Genomic DNA, 22,879 nt, shown 5'->3' on the forward strand with positions numbered 1-22,879 from the left:
TACCTAGTTCTGCTCATCTGTGTGGCTATTGCTTAATAAAACAGTGAAACGCTAGGTCCTTGCAATACATCAGTATCTTCTACAGACAGCTGTTGAAGTCACTCTGTCTCAATACAAGGCAGAAGCTTTTCAACGCCTGTCAAACGATGTCTACAACGTGATCAGGCACTCACCGATAGACCACTTCTCATTCAGCCGCCTCTCAGCAAGGTTGTGCACCAGTTGGATCTCGTAGTCTTGGTCGCGGCGCCCCCTTGAGGCCTGGAGAACCTTGACGCCCGTGGACAACTTGATGTAGTCTTCGTAGTAGTATCCCCACGCAGCCAGAGAGAGCTGCAACTGGCTGTCAAACTGGGCTAGATCATCCAAATTCATACAACCCAAGGTCTTCAGTCTTCATTTGGACCACAGTGCAATATGGTCAAACAGAGAAAAAAAAAACTGTCAATTGTATTCATTTCACCTCTAGCATGGCCACAGTCTCACACAGAGCGACTGAACAAGAAGAACCTGGCTTTAAACAGGGCTGTGGTCTGTTAGCGAGTGCCTTAAATAGGCTTCTGTGTACTCTATCGTGCACGTAAAACAAATATTGGTTTATCACCTTGTTCTGCACTGCACCACAGTAAACGTAACATGATCTACTAAGTTACATTTATATTAAGCATTAAAAAGGGGCAATCTGCAGTTCAAACAACAACAAATCGGTCAAACCGCCCCTGATTTGGTAAATAGCTGCGGGAATGCTGGAGAAATGTAACCACTCTCAAATTCATAGACAAAGCAAGGAAATCAAATGAGATCAAAATTACAGTTAACCATATTGAGGCAATACAGTGTTTGTTTACAATTACTTTATTTAGAAACAAAGGAGTAGATCAAGTTTATATTTTGGGTTCTGATGGGGTAAGAACATTTTACTACGCTCATGAGGGATTTATAAGTTATATTCTTCAAGAATCTATGCAAATTAATCATGAATTTAAATGTCCAGAAATGGATGTAGCAATCACAGATTGCCTCTTCAAGAGTTATATAAACATTAGAAAGCCAGAAACATTAGAAAGCATAGTGTGGTATGGAGTGAGTCATGATGAAAGTGGATTAGTATTCCTATGACACATGTATTAAATGGTACAGTGTAATCTACTCAAGGAGCAAAAGCTTTCCAGGGTTGACAGCTGCTGTAGCCACAATAAACACAGTGTAATAACCACTATAACCCAGCTGCTCATGTTCACAATACATTACTTTAGGTAAAGAGCCAGTGCTCAGACAGACCTGAGCTCATACTGTACTGAACAATCTGCAAAGAGGAAGTCAAGTTTACATTCCCCTCCGTATGACTAACCTATGTATCACAATAAAATATATGAATGTGATACAACTGAAAATAGAGAACATTTGTCTTTATTTATGAATTAATACATGAAACAAGTAAAGGTTATACTATTATACAGAAAGGCATATAGGCTCAGTCTGACTGCAGTTCAACTCAGTCCACAGAGAGCTACCCCCACATTTGTAGGATTGCAGAACATTGACTACTATATCGTATGTGTAACAGCCCCTTAAGAGCACTCATTACTGCAGTGACCCTCTGAAACACTGCAGCCTCCTGAGCTCAATGTCACCAAGCGCAGCCAGCCATGAATGGGGAGTCTGCTCCCAAGTGGACAAAAAAGCAGACACAAAGCAGTATCTGTTCTATGGTTGTTATTCTCAGCCATGTAGCCTCTCTCAGTGAAAGAGAGAGACCTCTCAGTGTTTCGCAAAATGAATGAATTCTGTAAGATGTAAGTGCAGAATTGTGTAGTAATGTTGAATCTGCCCATGACAGGTGAGAGGTAGGTAGTACTGTGCTAATAACATGGTGGTCTTATGCTTACGTATGATAGTAGTGCTCAAGGCTTTGAGAGCAAAGCCACTCCTGGAAGGCAAAGTCTCGCAGCAGCTGGATGTGAGCCTCTGCGATGTCCCTCCAGCGCCGCTTCTCTCTCACCACGTCCTCCAGACGAGTCAGAACACTCAGGCTCAGCTCCTCCAGAGTCTCCACATCTACACACACAGACAGACAAAGACGCAGACAAATCAGCCAGAGCAGACATGCCAGTATGAGGATCTATTCTAGTCTATAGCCTTGTCACAAAGACATACACCTCAACATTACCAGAATGAGGGGAACACAAGAATATACTCTTACCTGCAAACAAGAAGGCCCTAAATCACTGAAACAACAACCTCAGGCACTACAAAGAGTTACACTAATGGCTGAAGATAAGCTGTCGAGAAGGAATTTCACCCATTGGCCGAACCTTCATTAAAACGCCCTTTGAACTGTGATAGGCTTTTGTGCAAACTCCAATGGATGAGATAATTCAAAGATAATAAATTCCTCTTGTTGTAAAAGAACTGGGATGCTGTGCATTAACTACAGAGCAAATCAATTAAGATTTACTGTGTTTGGTTGCAATTACATTAGCCTCCTTCCCATCAGCAATCGTTCAGATATGCCAAACTGCCACTGAAGATGTTCCATGTCATTCATAAACATTGGATCATCGCAAAGAGTGGCATATATTTTCTCAACTAACCTTCAAGTAAGTGTTTGTATTCGGAGAGACTGTGGCCTTGAATCCATTCTTCAATCTGACTTTCTTTGCCTTTCTTCCAGCACACTTCCCAGAAGAAAATCCACGAGACTGAGCAGAAGAGGAAGGTCAGCAAAAAGCGGCGGTCCATCAGACCATCTTCAGCCTGGACTCAGACTCCTCTGCTCCTCACAAAGGCTGGGCCAGGTCCAAAATATTGCACGATAAAGTCTCAAATGATCTTAAATTCTCCAGCTTCTTCACTTGGAAAGACCTTGAGCAACAACAAAACATGACAGGTATAAATAAGTCCGGCAGTTCAAAAAGAATGAACCTAAACAATGACTGAGACAATTAAAAACGTGTGACCATGCTCATTTAGCTACTCAGACACTGTCACTAATCAGTACCAGCATAGCCAAGAAGACATGTATGAATATTAATGTATCACAGTGGAGGAGTGTTGGGTGATGGGATACGACATGTAATCCAGATGATTTAAATATGCATGAACTGGCAAGGGTCCTAAAAGGTCTCATTACTTGAATCTCATAATCTGAACTAAAGACCACCAAAACCCATAGTGATAAAAACATAGACTAAATGCATTGGGACAATACCCATAGACAGACTATCTACAAAAACAACATCCCCACAAGATACCCATTTGTTATCAGCGCTGCTTTGGAAGCCTTCATCAAGGTTGAAATGATACGGCATTGATATACATATGACCCCTATGAATGACAACTAGGTCGAGGATACTAGGCTGTATCAATAAGGAGGTTTTTTGACAGCATATCACAGAGTGCTGTTTGCTAAAGATCTGACGAGAAATTACACATCTGGAATGGTGAAAGGTTTAGCAATACTGCATAGCTTCAGTAATCAATATGCCTTGATACTGGCTCTTGGGGTTAACTTGTCCTGCTAACGTTACCTGGCTGGTTGGCAAAGTAAGGCGATCAATTAATGGAACAAGCAGTTAGTTATTTCGTTATCTCGCTACTCCATGCATGTGTAGAATGGAGAACCGTAGCTAATAACGACCATCATTAGAAACGTGATTAACATGTCTTAGGCTATGCAAAACTAACAAAACTGGCAGGGATGAATATATAGCTAGCTACAACATGATTTTAGTTAACGTTAGTTAGATACACAAAAAACATGTCGCATCATCAATTCCTTCAAAACAAGTGCATGATAGCTAGCTAACCTTAGTTGCTGATAGCTAGACTGTGCTAACTAGCGACGTTAACCGTCAATGTCAACGCAAAATAGAAATGTGGTATTCCAGAGCCAAATTCAGTGTTTCAAAACAAATGTGATAATCCATTCCTCACGCATAGCTGCGCCAACTTTTCATTGAAATACATTACATAGCTAATACAACGTTCATTTCAACAATAACACTTATCATACCTTGCTTGTATTTATCACATTTAGCTAGCCAGCAGCAATCGGAAGTCAAAATGTGCAAAGGCAGCAAACGTCTATTGTTGATGACGTACAAACACAGTTACACGAGGGCTATACTACTAGGGACATGCAAGAAGTCCGCTGTTGGATAACAAATCATGGTAACGTCGTCCTTTAAGTTATCATATTATAATGACATGATACAATGTATATAGTGGTTGTTGATTTAGCTGTTTTAATGATTGAACATGTGTTTCAGTAGTTGTTGATGGGAGTTCGTATGCTTTGTGTTGCTCTGCTACTACTAACTAACGAACGTTAACTTGCTAACCATGAGCTAACGTAACGTGCATTTCTCGATTAACCGTAGCTAGCTAGTAGTTTTTGTTCTTGTTTTTCTTTTTTTGTTCTGACTGTATTATTCCAATATGTGTAATTCAGGGGAAACGGAAGACTAAAAAGTTTGCTTCAATGAAGAGAATGATAAGTTTGAAAGATCAGAGAATGTGAGTTGCTAGCTAGCAAGCTAAGTTACTACCGTCGGTAAACACGAATATGAATGTATATTGTACTTTCTGCACAGGATCATCACACACACACCATTTAGCGAGCTAACGTTAGTTGACTAACAAACCATGCCAACTTTGTATATACTAATTGTCAAGCTAACAAATTGGCATGGATTGTCAGAAATAACTAGCTTGCCAGTTTGCTTACTAATTGTTCACACATTCCTTTCTTTACTTTGAATAAGACATAGGTATCTATCACGATCTCTCCAGTTTGAATTTCTATGGTAATGACTGTGTTTCTTTAGAAAAGAGAAAGACCGTACCAAAGTACTGGCGAAAAAAAAGAAAGATCCTTCAGAAATAAAGGAAAAAGAAGTGTAAGTACATCTGAGTAAACAAATATAAATGTACCAATAGTTCTTAACTGATATTCAATATATTGTGAACACATGATTGATTATACGTTGATACCTTCTTACTGTGTGTTCACACATTCCTTTCCTACCTGCAGGCCAAAGTATCCATCATGTCTGTTCTTCCAGTACAACACTCAGCTTGGCCCCCCTTATCATATCCTTGTCGACACCACATAGTTCAGTCAATGATGGACTGCCTGTACGCCAAATGTGAGTATCTGGAAAAGTTTATTCCGCTGAAACTCAATTAATGTAACCCTATTAGGCAATAACTATATTTTCAATTATCATCAAGGTATCCCATGCATCACAGACTGTGTAATGGCCGAGATAGAGAAACTGGGGATGAAGTATCGAGTTGCTCTAAGGTAACTAGCCTGTTGTGAAGACCAACACCCAGGTACATCTAGACATTCAGACATAAACACATGATCAGAGCACAGGAGATTGGTGGCACCTTAATTGGGGAGGATGTGCACGTGGTAATGGCTGGAGCAGAATAGGTGGAACAGTATCAACAACATTAAACACATGGTTTCCTTGTGTTTGCTGCCATTCCATTTGCTCTGTTCCAGACATTATTATGAGCCGTCCTCCCCTCAGCATCCTCCACTGGTTTAGAGGGTTATTATCGATGTTCCATAGGGGAAGTATTTGACAGATAAATATTTGTCTGTTTCTGTAGGATAGCCAAGGATCCTCGGTTCGAACGACTTCCATGCACCCACAAAGGAACTTACGCTGATGACTGTTTAGTTCAAAGGGTAACACAGGTAATGTAATTTAATGTACTAAATTGACAATATATTATACTGATCAAAAATATAAACGCAACGTGTAAAGTGTAAGCTGAAATAAAAGTTCCACATTGAGAAACCTTATTTCTCTCAAATTGTGTGCACAAATTTGTTTATATCCTTGGTAGTGAGCCTTTATGTTTTTCCAAGGTAATCCATTCACCTCACAGGTGTGGCTTATTAAAAAGATGATTAAACAGCATGATCATTACACAGCTCCACCTTGTGCTGGGGACAATAAAAGGCCACTTTAAAATGTGCAGTTTTGTCACACAACACAATGCCACAGATGTATCATGTTTTGAGGGAGAATACAATTGGTGTGCTGACTGCATGAATGTCCACAGGGTTTGCACAAGGTGCTTAAAGTACTTGAATTTGCCACACAAATTCAAGTACTGCAATACCTTAAATCTGACATTTTTGAAGTTGGTCCTTGAATTAAAATGAGAGGAGAACAGAAAAGGATCAAATATGAAAAATATTAGAAACATTTATTTGTCTTGCTAATTAATTCCCAGGCAGACTACTGAGTTTTGTTTCTTGTTTCGCTCTCTGGTTTCCAGGCAAGCTCACTCATTTCACCCATACTGCCACTCAGCTAGGCAGGTACAAAACTGACTGAATAGGCACCTCCAAAGGTACATCGATAGCTAAAATGACGGGCAAATGTTGATTCAATCCTGCATGGCAAAATATTTATGTTTTGCCAGACCTAACCAGGGAGCAATGATTTATATATGCTCGTTATGTTCCCCTGGTCCCCCGGATTTACCTTGTTGGCAGCGCATTCATTCACCACTCTGCCCAACATTAAGCAGTTGACCTCAGCAGGAGCAGTTGACTGAAATTAAACTAGCTGTAATCAAAAGATGGGCTGCTATAAGTTCTTATAACAAAATGCATTCTTTATAGAGATTAGTGAGACAGACAGTGGTGAGTCAGGCTGAAATTAAATAGGCAAAGGAGATACAGAGAGAGGAAGCATTGAAGCAAGCAGGGAGAGAGGTTAGCACTACAGTGGTAACCAAACTTGGTGTCCGAAACCCACGTGGTGTCCCCTAAAATGTAAATATAGTCCCCTGAGATAAGATTATCAAACACATTAATAACTTGTTTCTCTTCAAATGGGTATAGAATACAAAAATGTAGAGTCAACTAAGAGCCTTTTACACTTTCAGTATTCACTTTCATGGCATGTGTTGGGACAGACTGTGGGACCTCAAATTTAGGGAAATATAAAGACAAGTTTAATATTATTGCCATGTAAACTAAAATATGAATGCAACAATTTCAAAGATTTTACTGAGTTACAGTTTATATAATTCAACATCATCAGTACTGACTTACCACTCATGTATGTAGTGACAAGTTCTGTTTAAGGTTGTGATGTATAGTAAGTTATGGAGATATTTTGCCATTAGGTGGTGACTAGAAACAATTGCATAATATGAACTATTACAAATTGATTTTATTTTTATTTTACCAGGTAGGCCAGTTGAGAACAAGTTCTCATTTACAACTGCGACCTGGCCAAGATAAAGCAAAGCAGTGTGACAAAAACAACAGAGTTACACATGGGATAAACAAACGTACAGTCAATAACACAATGCAAATGTAGTAAGATTAGGGAGGTAAGGCAATAAATAGGCCATAGTGGCGAAATAATTACAATTTAGCATTAACACAAGTGATCTATGTGCAGGTAGTTGGGTGGGCTATTTACAGATGTGCTGTGTACAGGTGCAGTGATCCGTAAGCTGCTCTGACAGCTGATGCTTAAAGTTATTGAGGGAGATATGTCTCCAGCTTCAGTGATTTTTGCAATTCATTCCAGTCATTGGCAGCAGTGAACTGGAAGGAAAGGTGGCCAAAGGGGTTGTTGGCTTTGGGGATGACCAGTGACATATACCTACTGGAGTGTGTGCTACAGGTGGGTGTTGCTATGGTGACCAGTGAGCTGAGATAAGGCAGTGCTTTACCTAGCAAAGACTTATAGATGACCTGGAGCCAGTGGGTTTGGCGATGAATATGTAGCGAGGGTCAGCAAACGAGAGCATACAGGTCGCAGTGGTGGGTAGTATATTGGGCTTTGGTGACAAAACAGATGGCACTGTGATAGACTAAATCCAATTTGTTGAGTAGAGTGTTAAGAGGCTATTTTGTAAATGGCATCGCCAACGGGGTGGCAGGGTGGCCTAGTGGTTAGAGCGTTGGACTAGTAACTGGAAAGTTGCAAGTTCAAACCTCCGAGCTGACACGGTACAAATCTGTCGTTCTGCCCCAGAACAGGTAGTTAACCCACTGTTCCTAGGCCTTCATTGAAAATAAGAATTTGTTCTTAACTGACTTGCCTAGTTAAATAAAGGTACATTTAAAAAAAAAAAAAAAAAGATCTGTAGGGTAGTCAGTTTTACGAGGGTATGTTTGGCAGCATGAGTGAAGGATACTTTGTTGCGAAATAGCCAATTTAATTTTGGATTGGAGATGCTTAATGTGAGTCTGGAAGGAGAGTTTACAGTCTAACCAGACACCTAGGTATTTTGTAGTTGTCCACATTTTTTAAGTCAGAACCATCCAGAGTAGTGATGCTAGTTGGGCGGGCGGGTGCGGTCAGCGATCGGTTGAAGATGCATGCATTTAGTTTTATTGGCATTAAAGAGCAGTTGGAGGCCACGGAAAGAGTGTTGTATGGTTATAAAGCTCGTTAGGAGGTTTGTTAACACAGTGTCCAAAGAAAGGCCAGATGTATACAGAATGGTGTTGTCTGCGTAGACTTGGATCAGAGAATCACCTGCAGAAGGAGCGACATCATTGATATATACAGAGAAAAGTGTCGGCCCGAAAATGTAACCCTGTGAAACCCCTGCCAGAGGTCCGGACAACAGGCCCTCTAATTTGACATACTGAACTCTATCTGAGAAGTAGTTGGTGAACCAGGCGAGGCAGTCATTTGAGAAACCAAGGCTATTGAGTCTGCCGATAAGAATGCGGTAATTACCAGAGTCACAAGCCTTGGCCAGGTCGATGAAGACGGCTGCACGGTACTGTCTTTTATCGATGGTGGTTATGATATCATTTAGGACCTTGAGCGTGGCTGTGGCGCACCCATGACCAGCTCGGAAACCAGATTGCATTGTGGAGAAGGTACGATGGGATTAGAAATGGTCGGTGATCTGTTTGTTAACTTGGCGTTCGAAGACTTGATAAAGGCAGGGCAGGATGGATATAGGACTAACAGTTTGGGTCTAGTGTCTCCCCCTTTGAAGAGGGGGACGGTCCTTGAAAATAAATATTAGTGCTTGAAAAAGTACTTAAGTCCTTGAATTTGACTTGCCACAGTCTCTTCGAATCCTGTGTCCACCAGAGCTGTTACCAGATAATATAATGTTAATTTCTCTACCATAAACTGCCTCCAATGTCAGTTTAGATAATTTGGCAGTACGTCCAACCGGCCACACAACCACGCGTAACCACGCCAGCCCAGGACCTCCATATCCAGCTTCTTCACCTGCAGGATCGTCAGTGACCAGCTATCCGGACAGCTGATGAAACTGGGTTTGCACAACCAAAGAATTTCTGCACTAACTGACAGAAAACATCTCATGGAAGCTCATCTGCTTGCTTGTCGTTCTCACCAGTGTCTTGACCTGACTGCAGTTCGGCGTTGTAACCCACCTCAGTGGTTAATTTCTCACTTTCGATGGCCACTGGCATGCTGGATAAGTGTGCCTTCACAGCTTAATCCTGGTTTCAACTGTACTGGGCAGATGGCAGACAGCGTGTATGGTGTCATGTGGGTGAGCGGTTTGCTGATGTCAATGTTGTGAACAGAGTGCCCCATAAAATTGCATTTTATCAATGGCAATTTTAATGCACAGAGATACTGTGATGAGATCCTGAGGCCCATTGTCGTGCCATTCATCCGCTGCCATCACCACATGTTTCAGCATGATAATGCACAGCCCCATGTCGTGAGAATCTGTACACAATTCCTGGAAGCTGTCCTGCATACTCACCAGACATGTCACCCATTGAGCATGTTCGGGATGCTTGGATCGACGTGTACAACAGCGTGTTCCAGTTCCCGCCAATATCCAGCAACTTCGCACAGCCATTGAAGAGGAGTGGGACAACATTCCACAGGCCACAATCAACAGCCTGATTTCCATGAGGCAAATTGTGGTTATACCAGATACTGTCTGTATTTTTTTCTCCACGCCCCTACCTTTTTAAAGGTATCTGTGACCAACAGATGCATATCTGTATTCCCTGTCATGTGAATTCCATAGATTAGGGCCTTGTTTATTTCAATGGCCTGATTTCCTTATATGAACTGTAACTCAGTAAAAATCTATGAATTTGGTCCATGTTGCGTTTTATATTTTTGTTCTGTGTATATTAGGTGAACCCTGTAGTTATTAGAACACTGGTTTTCTACCAGAGAAGAGCATCAATGAAATTGTGTGTCTTTCACAGCACAAGTGCTACATCCTGGCAACTGTGGACAGAGACCTGAAGAGAAGAATCAGAAAGATCCCAGGAGTACCCATCATGTACATCTCCAACCATAGGTCAGAATTAACATAAATTACTAGTGTTCAATTATTCATTGAACACTAGTAATGGATCATTAGGAACACCTTTCTAATATTGAGCACCAATACCCCCCACCTTTTGCCCTCAGAACAGCCTCAATTTGTTGGCGCATTTACTCCACAAGGTGTCGAAGGCGTTCCACAGGGATGCTGGCCCATGTTGACTCCAACGCTTCCCACAGTTGTCAAGTTGGCTTGATGTCCTTTGGGTGGTGAAGCATTCTTGATACACACAGGAAACTGTTGTGTGAAAAACCCAGCAGCGTTGCAGTTTTTGACACAAACCAGTGCGCCTGGCACCTAATACCATACCCCGTTCCAAGGCACTTAAATATTTTGTCTTACCCGTTCACCCTCTGAATGGCACACATACACAATCCATATCTCAAGGCTTAAAAATCCTTCTTTAAACCTGTCTCCTCCCCTCTCAATAAGGGATCATAGCGTTCACCTGGATTCACCTGGTTAGTCTGTCATGGAAAGAGCAGGTGTTCTTAATGTTTTGTACACTCAGTGTATGGCAGTAAAATGTATAGCAAGGTAAAATACCTTATACCATGATCTTTAAACCATGTCTAACAATATTTATTCACAGGTTCAACATTGAAAGAATGCCTGATGACTATGGTGCTCCAAGATTTTAACAATCAATGGATGGACATATGATTTAAATTCCAGTTGGACTGTGGCTTCTGTCGAGGAGGATTTGATTTGTTTACCTGCTTATTGTATACTATCAAAGGACTTGAGTTTATGCTGGGTTTTTTGTGAAAAGGGGAATGACAGAATATTTTTTGCAAGCTTATTCTGGCTGTGTTTTTCATACCAATCCAAACCTAATTTTTGTCCCATAAAAGTGCAATAAATTAATGGAAGAAGTGAAATGTCTCCAGTTTTTCTATTATAGTACTCCTAGAGCTTTGATAACTTGGAGAATGCATTTATTATACAGTAAACCCTTGAGCTTTGCTGCATGTAGAGTATCCAAGAATGATGCCAATACAATATATTTGCTGTTAAATGTTCATATAATAGCTGCCCACTGTGCTGGCATTATATCAAGTACCTGCAAGCCATTGGAGTTCACAGTATATTTATCAATAGACTAATGCATTTTCCGCTCATCATTTGTCTGTAATAGAGGAGTAATTTTGTTTGGCTGACGCCACCAACAGTAGACGAAATGTGCATGTCGTGGAAGATGTAATCCGTCAGATAGAGCATGCGCAGCTGCTGGGTTCTGGGAGTGTCTGAGCGGCGCAATATTGTAGCAGGCATGAGATCAGCACTCGCTACTGTGAAGCCATGGGCGTTCAAACTGGACAATGACTTGGACTGACAAGAAGAATATGATGTCAAAAGGACTAGACTGAAATGCGCCACCGGCTAAGCAGAGTGTCGAAGAAATGTCCAATCGAATCTTTCCCGGCGTTTTGGATATAGACGGAATCCCCGCTCTGGGATAACGGTGCCGGGTATTAGTGATTTGTAATAAGGTAGTTTGTTGTGGCCTACCCTGTTGGAAGACTGCTATTTTTTCCCCGTTATGTTGAAGGCATTGTGTGTATTCATTATTTCCAAGGTGCTGAATTTATCATCAATGTTGTAGGCCTAGTATAGTGTGTTTAATGTTGGCTGCCAATTCAGGCCTTTTCTAGTTTTGATCATTTTTGTGTAGTTTCATGGTTTTCAGTGATATACTTGACTTAATCTGCATCTTATAGATCATTGTGATTTTTATAAAGTGCCAATAACCATGTTGATCAGATAGTGATTATGACTATTGAGGTAGCAAAAATTCCCTTTAATCTCTGATTTTGGAAGCATTTGTTAATGTTTTTGAAGTTGAACTCATCTGACAATTTAAGTGGACAATTGTAACAACATATGGAACATATTTTCAAGTCCGTGTGCCATTTTGTTCATGAGAGGCACAGTATTTGAATTTGCAGGCTAATAGGCTACAGCCTGCAGTTTTGCAAAGTCCTACATATCCAGTGGGTCATGAATTGCTCATGTTTCTCACCTGCTGTGGGAGTGTTACTTGCTGAGAAACTGCAATCAGATTGACAGTTAAAGGGCGAGGCTGTAAGCCATTTGTGCCAGCCAGGTTCCAGGACTGGGGTCCGTTGTGTGGCGGGATGCTGAGGACCACAGTGGGGTGTGCGGGGGTGGAGGAGAGAGATGAGGAGCAGGAGGATGAAGGTGAAGAGGACTTGCGGGATGGAGGTGTGCCCTTCTTTGTGAACAGGGGAGGCCTACCGGTGGATGAGGAGACTTGGGAGCAGATGTGGAGGCATGTGGCCCGGATTCACCCTGATGGTGAGGCCATAGGGAAACGCATCCGGGGAGCCAGTGATCTGCCCAAGGTAGGATGAAGGTGAAGTCCTGACCTAGCTAGACACCCTGCCTGACTGTTGAGAACTCTACAGGCTGCACTCGTACGCAGACTTTGTCAATAGCTCCCCCCAGAAATATAGGCATAGACACTGTTTCAGTAATATGCACACCAGTCACATTTATTTAAAGTAAACCATCATTCAAGATTGAGATAAACATACAGTAAATGGTTCAGGAAGATATATTTTCCAATAGCATGGGCTTAGTATATTATGCTACATGAACTTCATCAAATTCACACTTACTGACAATAGCGTGAATAGCTGATTATGCAGAATGATGGTAACTGAGTGATTCAGTTACGGCCCGTCTAATTGTACAACGGTCATTTAAACGCTACATATTTCTGTCATGCAACATACAGGCATGCAGAATCCAGTTGAGCTGTCCACGCCTTCTCCTCACCTGGATATAATACATTCAGTAAATCAACCATATGAATGCAATGTTAATTGACTATACAGTACATTTGGAAAGTATTCAGACACCTTCCCTTTTTCCACATTTTGTTACGTTTCAGCATTATTTTAAAATGGATTAAATAAAAACATTTCCTCATCAAGCGACACACAATATCCCATAATGACTAAGCAAAAACTGGTTTTTAGACATTTTAGCAAATATATTAAAAATAAAACTGAAATACCTTATTTACATAAATGTTCAGACCCTTTTCTATGAGACACAAAATTGAGCTCAGGTGCATCCTGTTTCCATTGATCATCCTTGAGCTGTTTCTACAACTTGATTGGAGTCCACCTGTGGTAAATTCAATTGATTGATCATTATTTGGAAAGGTGCACACCTGTCTATATAAGGTCTCACAGTTGACAGTGCATGTCAAAGCAAAAACCAAGCCAAGAGGTCGAAGGAATTGTCTGTCGAGCGCCGAGACAGGATTGTGTCAGGGAGGTGATCAAGAACCCGATGGTCGCTCTGACAGAGTTCCACTGTGGAGATGGGAGAACCTTCCAGAAGGACAACCATCTCTGCAGCACTCCACCAATCAGGCCGTTATGGTAGAGTGGCCAGACGGAAGCCACTCCTCAGTAAAATACACAACAGCCTGCTTGGACTTTGCCAAAAGACACCTAAAGGAATCTCAGACCATGAGAAACAAGATTGAACTCCTTGGCCTGAATGCCTAGCATCACGTCTGGAGGAAATCTGGCACCATCCCTACGGTGAAGCATGGTGGTGGCAGCATCATGCTGTGGGTATGTTTTTCAGCGGCAGGGAATGGGAGACTAGTCAGGATCGAGGGAAAGATGAATGGAGCAAAGTACAAAGAGATCCGTGATTGAAACCTGCTCCAGAGCGCTCAGGACCTCAAACTGGGCGAAGGTTCACCTTCCAAAAGGACAACGACCCTAAGCACACAGCAAAGACAATGCTGGAATGGCCTTGGGACAAGTCTCTGAATATCCTTGACTGGCCCAGTCAGAGCCCGGACTTGAACCCGATCGAACATCTCTGGAGAGACCTGAAAATATATGTGCAGCAACGCTCCCCATCCAACCTGACAGAGCTTGAGAGGATCTGCAAAGAAGAATGGGAGAAACTCCCCAAGTACAGGTGTGCCAAGCTTGTAGCGTCATACCCAAGAAGATGTGAGGCTGTAATCGCTTTAACAAAGTACTAAGTAAAGGGTCTGTATACTTATGTAATATTTCAATTTTTTATTCTAAAAACCTGTTTTTGCTTTGTCATTATGGGGTATTGTGTGTAGATTGACAATGAAAAAAACAAAAAAACAATCCATTTTAGATTAAGCCTGTCACGTAACAAAATGTGGAAAAAGTCAAGGGGTCTGAATACTTTCCGACGGCGCTGTATGCTTGAAGACATCCACTGACTATTGTCAATGATGGGTTGTTTGTTTTCGTTAAGTATACTAAGTGAGTCTCCGACTGCACATTCCAGTTAGGAATTTCATTATACAAAATTACATTATTTTCGGACCAAAACCAAGTGGATAAAGCTGTCAAAATATACATTACAGACCACACAGATAAACATGTCACTAGATTGTCACAGCAACCTTTCAGTTAAACCCCATCACACTTAACCGTTAGGCTACCTGCCACCCATAGACTCACCATAGGGAACAATTAAGATAATGATCATGGGTTAAAAATTTTAAAAACATGGTTGTTAGGTTAAACAAGTGGACATTCTCCAACTCTGTAAATATAGGGATTGTGTGATATTAATGCCTCTGGTTGTGCTCTGCCTCTCCCCCATAGATTCCAACACTGAGTGTGCCTACATACCAGCCAACCACCAGTATCCCACAGCGCCTAGAAGCCATACAGAAATATATCAGGGATTTGCAGTATCCTTTGCCTGAAATGGTAGAACTGCTTGTCACTATTGCCAAGCTCTGAACCAATGATAGCCCAGGTAGCCTAGATAAAGCTATGACTATTCATTAGACCTCAGGGTGCAGTTGTTTGTCATGGTCAGTTTTTATGATTGACAGGGTGGGCTGAACAGTTTAGGACATATCCAGATATGTCAACAAAATATACATTAGGTTGAGCAAACAAACTAAATTCCATGCATGATGCAAGCACACTATGCTCTGGGTTTGAATTCAAGATGGGTCTTCTGAAATATGTGTTAGCCATGCACTGTATTATGTATTGCTTTAAGCTTCATACATAATTCATAGATATAGGCACAAGCTGATTCCATGCTATTGGAAACTGGCCCAAACACAGTAGATGTACTGAATAAGTATTATGGTGGTGACTGACCAGTATAATAGTTCATATATATACTTCATACTTGTTTGACTCTGTCTTTTTAGGACAATATGTATGTCCTTAACATGTCACAACATCTCAGAATGTAAGGCCATGTTTAGGCTATAATCTATTTTAAGCATAAACATTAGCACCTCTCAGCTCAAGAAGCTCATCCATAATTCACAAACGATGAAGTATGAATATCAGAAATCACTTAACATGGTTTTATTCCCCATGAGAATATGTTTAGTTGGGTTTGAACAGTTCCATGTTTCACTCCCTCTGCATTCTTTGTACTTAACAATATCCTACAGGTACAATCACACAGGAACACAGTTTTTTGAAATCAAGAAGAGCAGGCCTCTTACTGCGTAAGCACAGTTTCTTCTATCCAATTGATGTTTCCTAACGTTTCGTTTTAGCTCTTTGATGATCTTAAGTGTTTGTAAATGTCAGACAGTGTAAATGACATGACTGTTGTCTGCCAGAGAGAATCTCAGGGTTTGAAAAAAATAGCTTTTCCTGGAGCTGCAGAGAGGCCACAGAGGCAGCAAACAGAAGAAGCAGCTGATGATGTTTACCAATTGCTTCCTAGTTGCGTTGATCATGACAGAAGCTGAAAGAACTGGATATCTGGATCAGCTGTATGTCTGTTGCGCCCCAGGACTGAGGGAACAGGAACTGTTATTATAGCCTAATAGGATCTGTTTCCCGGGCAGGAGCTTCTAGTACATTTTTCTTGCTCATCCACTCAGTTTGTGACATTTGGCACCAGACGATTTTATTTAAATGTTTCTCAAAGTGCCAGTTTTCTAAGCTTTGAGATCTTTTTAGTGATCAATAGTTTTGCCTAAAGGAGGTAATAATTTTATCTTTGCATGCATGCACATGTCCTGCAATGTGTGCAAATGTTCTTCAGGCCATTTAGAATCCATGTTTAGAATTATTACCTTTAGTGTAGACTATTTTGTTGCTTTTCCTTCAGGTGTATTCTAACCCTCATATTCTGTGTAGGTTGATGGACATCGCCAAGGAGATGATCCGGGAGTCACTACCAATCAAGTGTCTGGAGGCAGTGATCCTTGGAATGTATCCTTTCCTTTAATTAGCTTAGGTATTCCATAGGTCACACTGACAGCACGTGGAAATTGTAATGAGTTTCTTATGCCCGTGTTTTTACCTGCACATCAATTTTTGGTCAAATGTTGGAGACTTAGGAATGGGGTGAGGATAAAGGATGACCTGGAAATGTTGTTTTCCAACTGAGTGTTTATGGGAAACTAAAAATAACCCAGAGTGATGCCCCAAACAGTGTGGTAACAGGGATTTAGATAAGACAAAGCTTTATGGGCACAACCAGGGCATCCAAGTATTATGTGATTAGAACAGACTCGTGTGCTTACAGTCTGAGACTACTGTATGTGACTCATGTATTCTTGTTTAAAAACCAGATCATTGGGGCTTGAAAACTGTTGTTGTCTATGTTACCCTGTAAAGGAGCAGTCCAGTGTGAGCATACAACCAGGTAATAGGGGTTTCCATTTCCTTGACCTTGCCTGTCCCAGTTACCTCAGCAACAGCATGCCGGGTGTGGAGCGCTTCCCCCTCAGCTTTAAGACGCAGTTCTCAGGGAACCACTTTTGCCACATCGTGCTGGGGATGCACAGCGGTGGCCGCTTCGGAGCACTGGGCATCAGCCGGCGGGAGGACCTCATGTTCAAACCCCTGGAGTTCCGCACGCTGGCTGACCTGGTGCAGGAGTTTGAGGGGGCCTACAGGGGCTACTGGCACACCTTGAGGAAGGTGAAGATTGGTCAGTATGTGTCCCATGACCCCCACAGTGTGGAACAGATAGACTGGAAACACTCCATAATAGACGTGGACAAACTGACCAAGGAGGAGCTGCGGAGAGAGCTGGAGAGACACACCCGGGACATGAGGCTGAAGGTATGGGACCAGGGATACAGAGATCATCTGTTAAAGAGTGTTGGGGTGTGATGGGATGTACAGCACTAAAGCAGGACATGTTCACACATCCAGGAAGGATCCTGGGGACTGAGATGGAAAATGTCCATGAACCAAACCAGTCAGCTACCTTCTAGTGATTGCATTAGCTCCAACCAGTGGTGGAAAAAGTACCTAACTGTCATACTTGAGTAAAAGTAAAGATACCGTGATAGAAAATGACTCAAGTAAAAGTCACCCAGTAAAATACTACTAGAGTAAAAGTCTAAAAGTATTTGGTTTTAAATATACTTAAGTATCAAAAGTCAATGTAACAGCTAAAATATACTTAAATATCAGAAGTAAAAGTATAAATAATTTCAAATATCTTATATTATGCAAACCAGAAGGCACCATTTTCTTGTTTTTAAAATTTACGGATAGCCAGGGGCACGCTCCAACACTCAGACATAATTTACAAACAAAGCATGTGTTTAGTCCACCAGATCAGAGGCAGTAGGGATGACCAGGGATGTTTTCTTGATAAGTTTGTGAATTAGACACATTTCCTGTCCTGCTAAATTAATACAAATGTAACGAGTACTTTTTGGTGTCAGGGAAAACGTATGGAGTAAAAAGTACATCATTTTCTTTAGGAATGTAGTGAAGTAAAAGTTGTCAAATAAATACAAATAGTAAAGTCCAGATATATACTGTAAATAAAAAAAACTACTTAAGTAGTACTTTAAAGTATTTTTACTTAAGTAAATTACACCACTGGATCCAACTGGGACTGAATTAGTCTGCAGCATATCACTGTACCAGCACTGAATTTAGATTAGTGTCAAATTAAATTGGGATGCATGTGAGCTACATTAGATCTGAATCTATATGAGATGGAAGCACAAGGGGATCGTTGAATGTGAATCAATCCTGAGCAGATGGAAAGCCCTTAATCAGAGTTGCTGACCTCTTTTTGACCCGTCATGCATGATGATATGGAGTTGACCTGCCAATTCAGGACCTATCATCCTCAAATGATGACCTCTCATGGGCTATCATCCCAAACAGTAATGAAAGGAGCCTTAACGCAGGGCCCTGTGAATAATAATAACTAATGTGATGACATTTCTCTGCTCCATTGTGAGTCACGCATGGCTGCCTCAATCAATGGCTGATCCTTTATAGCGAGGGCTCTCACCCAATGGCAGCACTCACAATCACATTAAAGATGGGGACGGTTTTACCGTCATCACCGTCAAAACTGTGCCTCCTTGAGCACATTAGGGCCTCATTGAGGTGCTCGCTCACCTTAGCACTACTCTAAGTAATTGAAAGCTGATGATCTGTGTGTGTGTGTGTGTCCTTCCTCCTCCCTTCTCTGCATAAATGGTGTGCTGAATTTTAAAATAAACGTTTAGTAATTGGAGAATTGCACTTCTCCTTAGTCTACACGGTGGATATGACCAGAACTCAACTTGTAAGCATTTGTACCTCTACCTTTGTGTTGCCCCTTGTTGTTACTGTGAGGTAAACATAACTGTGTGATTGTCTTTCAGATTGGAAAGGCTGCGCCCCCTTCACCCACCAAAGACAGGAAGAGTAGCATGGGCTCGCCCCTTCGTAACCCAGGCAGCCCCATGCGCAGGAACAGCCGCATCGAGAGACGGTAATACTGATTGTGCAATGTAGTCAGATATCAGGAGCTGCTTAGTCTCACTATAGTCTCTCTGACAGCACAGTAAATACTCGTTAGGTCAATAAACAAGATGCTAGCTGTAGTGGAGATGGCCCTGCACTGATCTGAACAAGCACTAGAGGCTATAAGTCCTATGATGGTGTAGTTCAAGAGGAATCTCTGAACAGTAATCTCTCAGTTTTAATCTGTGTCATGAGAAATCATATATATATTTTTTGGGGGTTTACAGTCCATCTGGAGAGAAGAAAGTTCTTGATCCGAAGCCGCCACCAGACATGAATGGATATCAGATTCGAGTGTGAGGAGGATTTCACTTCATAAAATCATCCTGCAAAACAAGATCTTAGAATGGTGGGGTTCTGTCTGACAAAAGGTTTGTTCTGGGGAATGGGGCTTTTGTGTTCAGTTTTCCAAATAGGTTTGTACCGTGTAAGCAATTTATTTTGGGTATTTTGCATTCAACAAACGTGAGGTATACTGTACAGAGCATGGCCATGTCAATCACTGATTATTGACTAAATGTACAGTACTAGTCAAAAGTTTGGACACCTACTCATTCTAGGGGTTTTCTTTATTTTTATTATTTTCTACATTGTAGAATAATAGTGAAGACATCAAAACTATGAAATAACACATATGGAATAATGTAGTAACCCCAAAATATATTTTATATTCTTCAAAGTAGCCACCCTTTGCCTTGATGACAGCTTTGCACACTCTAGGCATTCTCTCAACCAGCTTCATGAGGAATGCTCTTCCAACAGTCTTGAAGGAGTTCCCACATATGCTGAGCACTTGTTGGCTGCTTTTCATTCACTCTGCGGTCCGACTCCTCCAAAACCATCTCAACTGGGTTGAGGTTGGGTGATTGTGGAGGACAGGTTATCTGATGCAGCACTACATCACTCTCCTTGGTCATTGTCTTGTTGGAAAACAAATGATAGTGCCACTCAGTGGAAACCAGATGGGATGGCGTATCGCTGCAGAATGCTGTGGTAGCCATGCCAGTTAAGCATGCCTTGAATTCTAAATAGATCACTGACAGTGTCTCTAGCAAAGCACCATCACACCTCCTCCATGCTTCACGGTGGGAACCACACATGCGGAGATCATCCGTTCACCTACTCTGCATCTCACAACAACATGGCGGTTGGAACCAAAAATCTCAGATTTGGAATCATTAGACCAAAGGACAGATTTCCACCGGTCTAATGTCCATTGCTCGTGTTTCTTGGCCCAAGCAAGTCTCTTCTTCTTATTCATGTCCTTTAGTAGTGGTTTCTTTGCGACAATTCGACCATGAAGGCCTGATTCACGCAGTCTCCTCTGAACAGTTTAAGTTGACATGTCTGTTAATTAAGCTATGGGAAGCAAATGTTTTGACTGAAATCTGAGGTGCAGTTAACTCTAATGAACTTGTCTTCTGCAGCAGAGGTGACTCTGGTTCTTCCTTTCCTGTGGCGGTCCTCATGCGAGCCAGTTTCATCATAGCGCTTGATGGTTTTTGACATTTTCCATATTGACTGACCTTCATGTCTTAAAGTAATGATAGACTGTCATTTCTCTTTGCTTATTTGAGCTGTTATTGCCATAATATGGACTCGGTCTTTTACCGAATAGGGCTATCTTCTGTATATCACTCATACCTTGTCACAACACAACTGATTGGCTCAACTCATTAAGAAGGAAAGGATTTCCACAACTTAACTTTTAACAAGGCACACCTGTTAATTGAAATGCATTCCAGGTGACTTCCTGATGAAGCTGGTTGAGAGAATGCCAAGAGTGTGCAAAGCTGTCATCAAGGCAAAGGGTGGATACTTTGAAGAATCTCAAACATAAAATACATTTTGATTTGATTAACACTTTTTTTTGGTTACTACATGATTCCATATGTGTTATTTCATAGTTTCATAGTATTATTTAACAATGTAGAAAATAGCAAAAATAAAGAAATTAGTAGGTGTGCCCAAACTTTTGACTGGTACTGTATGTTCAAAGCCTATAATTCTAAGGTCTCGCAATGCTCAACTTTGGGGATATTGAACACTCGTTTTACACCAGGGGATATCAAACCCTTGTGTAGGATCAATTCCACAGGCCTACTTATTATTATTATTATTATTATTTTGTTCTCAGTGGGATCTCAACTTACGTTTGAGAGGTAGAATACACAAGGTGCAATTTCAAGATGTGGTTGTGCATCAGCAGTTTTCCTCTGACGTCAGTCACTGGAAGTCACTAAATGAACCCATGTCAGCTAAATATTTTTAGATTGGTAAATTAGTCTAGCGGGCAACTATCTAAACTTCTAGTAATCCTGATCGAATTACCAACTGGGGGCCCCCCATTGATTTTGTTTGTCACTCTGACATCATATTAAAAACTGCAAACATTTCTCTCCACCCTATGGCAAAATGTGTAGAAATGCAGGACATTAGCTGTAAACTGCACACAAAAAATCCCCCTGACAAAATTTGTAGAATTGTATGAAATTAGTTATAAAATTGCTAAATTTTCTCCCTGCCCCAAACTTGATTTAAACCTGCAACGTTTTCTCTACACCCCATGGCAAAAAAATGTGTTTAATTAAAAGTTGCCCACCCTGTTTTACACAGACAATTATATTTAAATTAACAGGCATAACTAGCTGACCTATTCACAATATCTCGTTGAGTAATAGATGTTAAGTCCCCAGCAACTTCTTTCCAAAAATGTGGCATGGGTCATTCAGCAGCTCTGTAGTTCTAGGTTGCTACCAGGCTTTTTATGAAGCCGGAAGCTTGGTAGTGACACCGTTCTTTTATAGTTCATTCTACAATAAGATTGGTTCAGGCAGCATTTAAGGAATTCCCAAAGGCTAAACCGGTATGGCTCATGTTTTTAAAGATGGGTTAATATGCAATGTTACATTTGGCTTAAGCTGTGTAAGGTGTAAAAATGAGTAATTAGACATATCACAGAAGAGATCCATGTTGTCAGTTATTAAGAATTGCAATCTGTCTCCATGTTGTACTTTAAGTGTGTAAATATTTATTTTAGCTCTGCTGGATAGTAACCGCTTTTGTAGTGTAGTTTGCAATCCACTTACCTTGTGCCTTTTTTTTAATGAACATTTTAATAGACAGTGATAAAGAAAACAAGTGTTACTGGATGAATAGTTTATCTTCAATTTCACTAGCAAAACATACTGTACCATCTGCTCTATCCCAAATAGCCAGCAGACTGAGTGATCTACACCTGATCTCGTATTTGTGTGTTCTGCTATTGATTACACATGATTGAATATGGGGTAATTCAGCGTGCAGTAGTCTATTTAAACCTTCCAAAGCATGAGAAGTGTGATTCCTTTTAGGATAGTAAGAGAAAGTGGTCACTGTGGTCAACAGAAGTTTAGAATTTTGTGGTCACTCATGAGACAACCTCAAATGCACAAAATGTTTTTGTCCAATTGTGAACGATTACATTGCAGGTGATTTATTTTTTTTGCTGTCATTATTCTTGATGAAATGGGCATTTTGAAGGCAGCAGTTACATTTTTATATTGACATGGAGTGAAATATTTAGTTTTTGTTCAGTATAAATAACCTTGTTCTTATTTTAAAACACAGCCTTAGTGTGGTTGTCTAGCTACTCTAAATATTAAACAGTTGTATTCAAGGTGCAAAGAGATTTGTTTACAGTATTCTCATCTGCATTTTTATATGGCATTTAGGCCAGAGTTTCTGTAATTTTATACTAGCCTGAATT

At 41.0% G+C, this 22,879-nt stretch overlaps 2 protein-coding genes and 1 pseudogene across 2 annotated transcripts in view; 2 read left to right on the top strand and 1 right to left on the bottom strand.

The window, feature by feature from the left end:
• The window catches only part of LOC139384043 (apoptosis-resistant E3 ubiquitin protein ligase 1-like), a 41,253-nt gene extending 37,155 nt beyond the window's left edge, over window positions 1–4,098 (bottom strand). The window contains exons 1-4 of the mRNA XM_071128677.1: window positions 4,017–4,098; window positions 2,595–2,865; window positions 1,890–2,058; window positions 174–394 (exon numbers count right to left, since the gene is read on the bottom strand). Coding sequence (XP_070984778.1) covers window positions 174–394; window positions 1,890–2,058; window positions 2,595–2,742 — 538 coding nt within the window. The 5' untranslated portion in view covers window positions 2,743–2,865; window positions 4,017–4,098. The remainder of the gene's footprint in view (window positions 1–173; window positions 395–1,889; window positions 2,059–2,594; window positions 2,866–4,016) is intronic.
• Window positions 4,099–4,121: 23 nt separating this feature from the next.
• LOC139384045 (rRNA-processing protein FCF1 homolog) lies at window positions 4,122–11,097 on the top strand (annotated as a pseudogene).
• Window positions 11,098–11,630: 533 nt separating this feature from the next.
• LOC139384044 (tubulinyl-Tyr carboxypeptidase 1-like) lies at window positions 11,631–21,449 on the top strand. The gene is made up of 7 exons (XM_071128678.1): window positions 11,631–12,705; window positions 14,983–15,071; window positions 15,801–15,857; window positions 16,501–16,575; window positions 17,052–17,433; window positions 18,990–19,099; window positions 19,359–21,449. Exons 1-7 carry the CDS (start codon window positions 12,478–12,480, stop codon window positions 19,429–19,431), a joined length of 1,014 nt encoding a protein of 337 aa, XP_070984779.1. The 5' UTR covers window positions 11,631–12,477; the 3' UTR covers window positions 19,432–21,449.
• Window positions 21,450–22,879: the final 1,430 nt, after the last annotated feature.

The sequence above is a fragment of the Oncorhynchus clarkii genome, chromosome 25 (genome assembly GCF_045791955.1).
Source record: "Oncorhynchus clarkii lewisi isolate Uvic-CL-2024 chromosome 25, UVic_Ocla_1.0, whole genome shotgun sequence".
Lineage (NCBI taxonomy): Eukaryota > Metazoa > Chordata > Actinopteri > Salmoniformes > Salmonidae > Oncorhynchus > Oncorhynchus clarkii.

Excerpts from the sequence above, each read along its gene's own strand:
- LOC139384044 (XM_071128678.1), top strand. The coding sequence starts at position 12,478 with ATGCTGAGGACCACAGTGGGGTGTGCGGGGGTGGAGGAGAGAGATGAG. Across the intron at positions 12,706-14,982 it reads GAGCCAGTGATCTGCCCAAG|ATTCCAACACTGAGTGTGCC; the intron begins GTAGGATGAAGG and ends TCTCCCCCATAG. Across the intron at positions 19,100-19,358 it reads AACAGCCGCATCGAGAGACG|TCCATCTGGAGAGAAGAAAG; the intron begins GTAATACTGATT and ends GGGGGTTTACAG.